This window comes from Olea europaea, chromosome 5 (assembly GCF_002742605.1).
Source record: "Olea europaea var. sylvestris chromosome 5, O_europaea_v1, whole genome shotgun sequence".
Lineage (NCBI taxonomy): Eukaryota > Viridiplantae > Streptophyta > Magnoliopsida > Lamiales > Oleaceae > Olea > Olea europaea.
Window position 1 is genome coordinate 12225989 of NC_036241.1, and position 9447 is coordinate 12235435.

Sequence of the window (9447 nt, forward strand, 5' to 3'; positions counted from 1 at the left end):
TAAGAGATAAATGAATTGAACTATGAAAAAGTTGATGAACTCTAAGTTCAAGTATAACCTAAGAATGTGGGGGGTTAAACTTAATGCTTGTGAACTTGAAATGGAAAGTTCAAAACTTGTGGATGCAACATTATTAGATTGCATATGTTTTCCTAATTGAGGAATTGTGGGGGTAACTCAATTTAACAGTTACATTTGCTTTTATCTTATAATTATAGAAAGATATCTATGAAGGTAAAAAGATAGAAAACCCTTATACTAATTATAAGGATGATATACACTAAGTCTAAAGTAGATTAAATGAGTAGAAGCCAATTGTAGCGGTTGTTTTGACATGCAAGAACAATTGGAATATATGAAAAATATTCATATAGTTCAAATGCATGGTAATGTTTCAATGATGATATTGAATACTCATGATTCTGAAATCCACTTATAAACATGGTTGACTAGTGTAATAATTAGATAGAAATCCTTCAATCTTGTTTGAAATTGACTAGCAACATTTGATAAGATATAAGTCACATGTAATGGTAGGTCTAGACGTATAAGTCATAGACATAATACCATTAAGTAGATGATCTTAGTAGTGTAAACTCGTGGTACTTTTAAGAGATTTATCGAGAGATTAAGTATACTGCATATCGAAAGGAATGAGATTGAAGCCTACTAAATTTAATCCTTATAATGGTAACCCTACCTTGTTGACTAGAGATTCCAAGATCTTGGTTCAAAGGTACAACTAAGTTATGAGAATTTCATGAAACACTAAGGAAAATAATTTCCTAACTCATTCCTACGACATTAAAGTGCTTTCTGTAGAGTTGCAAGAAATTAAGATAACCTTTTAATGATTCTTATATCTTGATTAAGTAAAGTGGAGTAGGGCATAATACTCTTCTTAGCAGGTCACTTATGTGAGCGTGAAGTGGGGCCACTTCGATGAGAATTATTTAAGGCTTAAATTCTCTAAACACTCGCAGAACTAAGAAGGGTTCAGGGCAAAAAAATGAACCAAGTCATGAGAATCATGAACGATTTTGGAAAGGCATCTGTGTGAGTATCATTATCTTGGCTTACACTAAATGCTGAATGGTTCAAGACATCACGTTCACCAATTAGTCGAGTAAGTCCGATGGTATTTCACTACGGGATGTTCAAGGCCAGAAGCTACTATTCCCGATGCAGTGGCTTTTCGCTCTCTCTCTACTTGCATCACATCATAGCATTACATTTGCATACTCGAATTTCATTCATGTGGGAGATTGTTGGAATTGGTTCAAAAATTAACCGAAAATTGGTTAAGTGTAAAACTGGAAAAATAAAAAGGTGTGACTTCGTGTCAACTTCGGTCGAATGTTCGGACTTGATTTGATGGTCAAATTACAAAAGTAAATAGACCAACTTATTCTACTTGTCGAGTAGATCGTCGTGGTATATTTGAAATCTTGAAACCAATTCCGGATGAATGAGAAATTGCGGTCCAAAGTTGGAAGAATGAAGTGTTGCAACTTTTCGAAATAATGTAGGTTTGAAATGAAGTGTTGCAACTTTTCATGAAAAATGCTGGATTTGGAGTGTGTCCCTTCACCCACAACCCTTCATCTTCTATATATAAGACCCATTGGATGTGTATTTGTCATTCCAATTCATTCCATAATTCCATATTATTCATTTCATGTTAAGTTACATAAAACACTTTGTAGAAGTGATTATCTTTTACATCAAAATCATTGTTATGGTAGAGAGGGAATTTTGTTTGAGTTCGTTGGTCGAAACCATTTGGAGTGCTCTTATGACTTGAGGTGGTCGTTGTATATTGGGAGATAATTGCTAGAAAATAGTTATCACCGATGCGGGGCAAATTCATTTTAAGGACCAAGTGTCAAACACTTGCCTCGACCAAAAATTTATCAGTTGCATCTTTCTTCATTCATTTTTTGATTTCTCTTAATTATGGTTTGATTTCAGAAATTGATTAACATTATTTACATATTTGTTTTGTCAGGTTTGATTCAAAGAATAACTTGCTTTCGTTCAAGAATCGAAAGAGATGAATCCATATTCATGCATTCGGATTCGGTAACTATTATTGTTTTGCTTTTCAAATTCTATTTCAGTAAGTCGAAATTACGTTTCGATTTCAGACAAATAAATGGTATGCTTTTGTGAATATAATATGCACATAATCGGTGTATTCCCCAACAAATTTCGCCCGCCGCACTGATGCGAACTGAATAATTGGACGTATATCTCTCAAGATATAATGCTCCTTCCAGAGTAGGTACTGTACAATATTAATCTTGTTGATCTAACGAAAGTGTTTTTCTTCTTACACAGAATATACACAAATTGAAATACTCTTAACGAAATTTTATTTCTAAAAATAATACAAAAAAATCTTATTTCAACAAAATAAAAAGAACAGAATTTCAAAGAGAGAAGAGAATTAGAAATCAATTACAACTTGAATTTATTTGGTGTCGGAAATATGGAACTAGAGGTCCCATTTATAGATTTTCAAGCGACTTTTCAAATGATTCTATCTTTAGACATAGATCACACATTTTCACATTAAAGGCCTGTTTGAGCCACATTATTTTCAAAAAAATACATTTTTAAATAGTGATTTGATATTATTTCAAACACACATTATTCAATAAAATAATATTACACGCAGATCAAAAACTTTTTCTTATTTTTTAACCACACATTTCCCATCAATACACTATTCAAGAATACATTACTACCAAAATAATGTGACTCAAATATCCCCTAAATTTCGTAAATTGCACTTTATCAAAAAGTTACTTTTTTAAATAGTCATACCCATTAAAAATATCATGACTGTATGCACCTATAAATCTTTAGAGAATGTCACGTATTTCAAAGTTGAGAATTTGTTCCAAACAACAAAAGTAAACCAAAAATCAGAAGAAATTTGAAATACTGGCAGTGCACCTTGAAAAATCCCCTAGATACCTAGGGAATTGTGTGACGTCCCCTAATCCAAGGAATTGTTCGAGAGGCTTTATTCTTGAAATACTGGCAAATGCATTGTTTAATGGGCTCACGCATACTCCAATGAGGGCTAACTCCAGTTTGTTTCCTTCTCCATCAACTCGACTATGCATTTACAAAATTTTGGCACGCAGAGTACATTGAGTATAAGAAAAATAAGTTAAAATCTAATTTAATTTTACTTGTCCAAAATTATATACACCAAACATGGCCCAAAATGTAATCCTCCCAAGATATTTTGATTTCCGCCGTTCCAGTCTGACACAAATGGAAAAATAGATCTCTCACTGGGATTCACACAGCATACATTCTACAATTTGAATAAATTTAAATGAAATTCCATTTCATACCCTTTTTATGCCCATTTTTAATATTTTATTAGCCAAATCTCTCACACTTTCAATTCCCCAGACGAATCAAGACAAAGGCAAAACCAATGGCTCTGACACACGCCAATTCCCTTCACCGCCCCGCCACCACCACCGCCGCCGTGACAAAATCTTCATATCTCATTATACCCACCTCAATTTCTCCTTACCACACCACTTCCACAAGAATCAAACCCAAATCCAAGCCCATCTCCGCCGTTAAATCCTCCAATCCGTCACCCACCACCATCACTCCGCCACCGAAAAGATGGACTCTTGACAGCTGGAAATCGAAAACGGCTTTTCAGCTCCCTGAATACCCTGATAAAGATGTCCTTGAAACTGTCATCCAGACTCTTGAATCCTTCCCTCCTGTTGTGTTCGCCGGTGAGGCTCGCAGCCTTGAGGAAAGGCTTGGCCAGGCCGCGCTGGGCAATGCTTTCCTCCTGCAGGGCGGTGATTGTGCCGAAAGTTTCAAGGAATTCAATGCTGTAAACATTAGGGATACTTTCAGAGTCCTCTTGCAGATGGGCGTTGTCCTCATGTTTGGTGGCCAAATGCCTATTATAAAGGTCTCACATTTCTTATTTTCCCCCTCAATATTCCGATTTAAATCTAAAACTGCATTGATTAAAAGAATTAATTGTTTGTGAATGGATTATGTTTATGGGGGTGATCAGGTTTGAACTTTGCTTCAATACAATCGATTATAATTTATCATCCAGAAGTGTTTATACATAATTGAAAGTGAAAGTAGAGTTCTGCGTAAGTCTCTGATTTTTCAATTCTATATCATAAGTTGGTTCAGATGATAATTTGGGCTTCTTTTTGTGCAAATTAATTTCATATTTTGATTGGTTGAGATTTAGGATGTTATTTATCAGTGAAGAAGCTTCTGATTCTTTCTGCATGCTTTCTGAAGAATGAGGAATTTGACATGGATGATGCAAGACCAAGTAATGATATGTGGGAAATTGCATAAAACTGTGGTCGTACACATTCATTTCAATTCACTGGTGTTTGAGATTTTGACGAGATGATCAATGCTATTAGCTTAGCGCTTGCACCTTTGCAGGCTTAACCACCCTAGCTCCCCAAAAACACAAAGGAAAGAAAAAGAAAAAGTGTTATTACTTTGCATTTTTTATTATTGCCTCGTGTGCTGAACTTTCTTTGATTTGTCTCACTCATAGGTACTGAAAACTTTGTACAATGCAGTATTGGTGCTTTTTTGATTGTTGTGAAGATGATGTCTGTTAAGAGAAATTCTCTCATTTACTGATAATTCATATTCAATATTGGATATCATGAGCTTTTTGCATCTATTGATCATTTTAGTGCCCTTTCTCTATCATGGAGGTCTGCCTTTCTCTATTAATGGAGGTCTGTGCATATGAGAAAAATGTTTGCCTTTCTGGAATTTTTGTTCTGAACTGCTTTCTAAAGGACAGAAGTAAAAGGATCAGAATACTAGAAAGTTAGGGTATAAATAGAATTATGTACCATGTAAGGTAGCTGATTAGGACATTTTTGTTTCTTGCGATTATGTTACACAATACTTCTCTTAAACAAGTTTTACGGACAACGATGGACACTAGAGATTATACTGGACATGGATTTGCAACTATAAAATTTGTATCTAAGTAACTGTCATAGATGACTGAATGCTGGAATATACTTGTAGCTGTGGTAGGTGGATAGTGATTTAAAATCCAGTGTGGGACTTTTATGGAATGGTGTTTCTGCAAGTTCTATAGCCATTGATTTGCTGTTTTTGTTCTCACACTTATTGGCTAAGCCAACTGTATGAATTGTGAGAGTGGGAATTCACTGATTATTGTTGAGTATATTGTTTAGGTGGGAAGAATGGCTGGTCAGTTTGCTAAGCCAAGATCCGATCAATTTGAAGAGAAGGATGGCGTGAAGCTGCCAAGTTACCGGGGCGACAATGTGAATGGGGATGCTTTTGATGAGAAATCACGAATCCCTGACCCCCATAGAATGATTAGGGCCTATACCCAATCTGTGGCTACATTGAACCTGCTCAGAGCATTTGCTACTGGAGGGTATGCTGCCATGCAGAGGGTTACCCAGTGGAATCTTGATTTCACTGAGCACAGTGAGCAGGGGGATAAGTATATCATCTACTTTAATTTTTTTCAAACTATTTGTTATTCATTTAGTTCTCATTTTAACTTTGAGGGATAAAATGTTTATGATTAATATGTCCAAAAAGGTATAACGAACTGGCTCACCGAGTTGACGAGGCCCTCGGCTTCATGGATGCTTGTGGTCTAACGGCTGACCACCCTGTGATGACCACTACTGAGTTCTGGACATCTCATGAGTGTTTGCTTTTACCTTATGAGCAAGCACTAACAAGGGAAGACTCGACTACTGGCCTTTATTATGATTGCTCTGCTCACATGCTTTGGGTTGGTGAACGCACAAGGCAATTAGATGGTGCCCATGTAGAGTTTCTAAGCGGAGTTGCCAACCCCCTGGGAATCAAGGTTGCTAGACTAAAACCTTTTAAATGACTCATGAAATGCTCTTTTAGTCAATTATTCACAGTCTCTTGCTTGCCTAAAAGAGATCTTGTAAATCAATGCTATCTTGTAGACGTACTGAATAAAAAATATATAGCTTGTTAAGTGCTTGTAAGTTGTGGGTCCTAAGAGTGTGTGGATAAAAGTATGTTTGACATGCGTAGAAAAAAGTTAAGCTTTGCCTATAATGCACCAAGTCTTTGAACGTGTTTGGCTAAGTTACTTTTTTCTCATCTTTAAGTAAACAATGTGTTTTCAAAAGTAACTCTTACCTAAGTAACTTATTTCATATTTTGGTCAATAATTTACTTATTTTATAAGAAACTTATTTACTTGTAGATGAAAGCTCTTAAGCTTAGCCGAAGTGCTCTGTGTTGAGACAAAAAAGCAATAGCATGGTTGTATATGTTCCTTACTGAGGTTGATTACTTGGTTTTGGATGCAGGTGAGCGATAAGATGGATCCGAATGAGCTAGTAAAGCTTATTGACATTCTGAATCCTCAAAATAAACCTGGAAGAATAACCGTGATCACCAGAATGGGAGCTGAGAACATGAGAGTGAAGCTTCCACATCTGATTAGGGCGGTTCGTGGAGCAGGCCAAATTGTCACTTGGGTCAGTGATCCCATGCATGGGAACACTATTAAGGCTCCTTGTGGACTCAAGACGCGTTCCTTTGATGCAATCAGGGTATATTGCTATTTTACTTTATACCATGCACCCTAATGATGATATAACTTGTTTTCTTCTGCCTAAAGATACGATCCTTGAGTTTCTTTGACAATTCTGCATTTGGCACATGCAGGGATTCTTTGAAATACATTTAGTTCGGTAATCTATTGTTTTAAATATGTCTAGTTTACTTATGGTCACAAATCGATCTTATGATGTTCTTCAACCCGACCAAGACAAACCCTTAAGATTCTTGTTAAATTTAAATGATAATACTGATCAGGAGAAAAAGGGGGGAACCCAACATCGAGGTTACCATAATATTTGCTCCTTAAATTTTGAAATATCCTATATTGGAAACCCAATTTAATTGTTAAATTGTTTATTTCTAGGATTTCTCAGACTGAAGACGTGTTTGTCAAAGCTTAAAAAGTTTTTTTATACAAATTTGTCAGTTTTAAAATAAACAATTTCTTTATAGGCCAAAGTTGAAAATAAGTTGTTTATTTCGATAGTGTGGGATGCAAACTTTCTAAGCGTGTTCATTTTATTTAATTTTTTTTTTTTCTCACTAGAAGTTTCATACATGTTTAGAAACTAATAGTTACTTCTACTTTTTCTTAAGCTTTGTCAAACGTCCCCTAAATAGAAGTAATGAGGAATTGTGATCAATTGGGTGCATGTCTATACAGGCTGAGCTGAGAGCATTCTTTGATGTACATGATCAAGAAGGAAGCTACCCAGGAGGGGTGCATCTAGAGATGACAGGGCAGAATGTTACAGAGTGTGTTGGAGGCTCTCGAACGATAACTTACAACGATCTCAGTTCACGCTATCATACTCATTGTGATCCGAGGCTTAATGCTTCTCAGTCTTTGGAGCTTGCGTTTAATATTGCAGAGCGGCTTCGTAAGAGAAGGCTTGGATCACAACACACTCTTTCTTCTCTCAAGCTTTACAAGGCATAATCTTTAGCCGTTAGCATGGATTTCTGCACCAAGTTTTTATGTTTAGTTTTTTGCTCTGTATTATGAGATCTAAAGGTAATATGCTATAAGAAAAAGTCTGGCCACTAGCATATAAGTAATTTTGGTTTATCCTCAAGTAGTGAGTATATGATATGCATTGTTACTTTGCTGTATTTTGGTATATTCCTTTGTCAGATATGGTTGGTTAATGGTTACATAACTCTTGTTATGGTTTTAGTTGCTTCAAGTTGATTCCTGTGCAAAATAGTCATTATTTCGTGTCGGAGGACACATCTAACCCCCAGAATTGTAGCATACAAGGTTCTGATTCGTGACGATCAACCATATAACATGCTGGACCGAATGCATTCGACTGGATCACGAAAGAAAAGAAGATAAAATCTCATAGCAGTATTGGGCAGCACTGCTGTAAAACAAACATAATCTCAAGTGAATGAAGTGGTTATATGTTTAGAATAGGAGTGGTCACTCTCTTTGATGTTGCTTTAGCAGTGATGAACTTAGATTTGGATTAATTTGGTGAAATTTGCGACCTCTCGTACATTTGTACTGGTTTCTCAGTGGTGTGATTCTCAACCAATGATGTGAACGTGTGATTTGATTATTATCTAATGAATGATCATTAAAACCTTAATTTCACTAGAAGTTACAATCCTGTATATATGGTGTTTCTTTATACCGTTGATAAGAGCAAGAAGTTCTGGTTGATTAGCTACATTTAACAAATCTTGATTATAAGTACTATGTGCTGTGAATGGTTGCTCAAAACCAACAATAAAAATAAAATAAAATAAAATAATAATAAAATAAATTTGGTCCATGCGATCGCATGGTACAATATTTCGACGTTTTTTGGCCCTTTTAGGCCATTACAAATTCGAAATTGATGGCTTTTCACTTGATTTTTTGGAGCCATTTCGTACTTCCAGTCGATGGCTTATATAGGAGAGCCATGTTTGAGGGAATGATGTTAGAAAAACATCTTGTAATCCATACTTTGTTCTAAGAACAATCAAATCCCTGTTTACATTCATATCTTCGTGTTTTTCAAGTTTTGGAAAATTACATCTTGTGCTTTGGTAAAATTCTTTACCAGGCTTATTGCAATTCTTCAAATCATTCATCGGAATACCTTTAAGCATCTTGAAAACACCGGAGAAGGGGCAAATAATGTTTGAGGACAGCGATCTCGTGTTCGAGCCTTCGAATTTGTTCTTGGCAATTTTCTAATTTTATTTCATCTTGTTGCCATATTTCTTTCATCTATTCTTCATCACTTCCATATTTCCAAAAATCTCAAACGTTAATTCTGCGATGGAAAGTGAGATAACGATGGCGATAATCAAACTCATGAATCAAGACATGGTGCAGTTGGATCGGTTCAATGGAACAAACTAAACTCAATGGAAAGACAAATTGAAGTTTCTTCTCACTGCAGTGAAGATCTTCTACATCCTAGATCCGAATCTTGCACCACTACCAGAACCAACGAATGGAGAAATTGAAACGGTGAGAAATGAAAGACAAAAGCGCCAAGAAGATGAGTTAATATGCCACGGTCACATTCTCAACGCATTATCGGATCGCTTGTATGACTTACATACAAACACAATTTCGACAAAGGAAATTTGGGATGCGCTCGAAAGTAAGTACAAAGCGGAAGAAGAAGGTACAAAGAAATTTTTAATTTCTAAAGTACTTCGATTTTAAATTTTTAGAGAATATTCTCCTTCTTCCCACATACATGAAATGCAGGTAATTGTCAATAAGTTGAAGGCGGTGAAAATTGAAATACCGGAGACCTTATAATTGCCAAACTTCCTTGAACTTGGAAAGGATACCGGAAG

General features: G+C 35.8%; 1 protein-coding gene across 1 annotated transcript; it reads left to right on the top strand.

Moving 5' to 3' along the window:
• Window positions 1-3273: 3273 nt before the first annotated feature.
• Window positions 3274-7816, top strand: LOC111394674 (phospho-2-dehydro-3-deoxyheptonate aldolase 2, chloroplastic-like). The gene is made up of 5 exons (XM_023020602.1): window positions 3274-3961; window positions 5247-5524; window positions 5626-5902; window positions 6384-6629; window positions 7304-7816. Exons 1-5 carry the CDS (start codon window positions 3458-3460, stop codon window positions 7577-7579), a joined length of 1581 nt encoding a protein of 526 aa, XP_022876370.1. The 5' UTR covers window positions 3274-3457; the 3' UTR covers window positions 7580-7816.
• Window positions 7817-9447: the final 1631 nt, after the last annotated feature.

Excerpts from the sequence above, each read along its gene's own strand:
- LOC111394674 (XM_023020602.1), top strand. The coding sequence starts at position 3,458 with ATGGCTCTGACACACGCCAATTCCCTTCACCGCCCCGCCACCACCACC. Across the intron at positions 5,903-6,383 it reads CCAACCCCCTGGGAATCAAG|GTGAGCGATAAGATGGATCC; the intron begins GTTGCTAGACTA and ends TTTTGGATGCAG. Across the intron at positions 6,630-7,303 it reads GTTCCTTTGATGCAATCAGG|GCTGAGCTGAGAGCATTCTT; the intron begins GTATATTGCTAT and ends ATGTCTATACAG.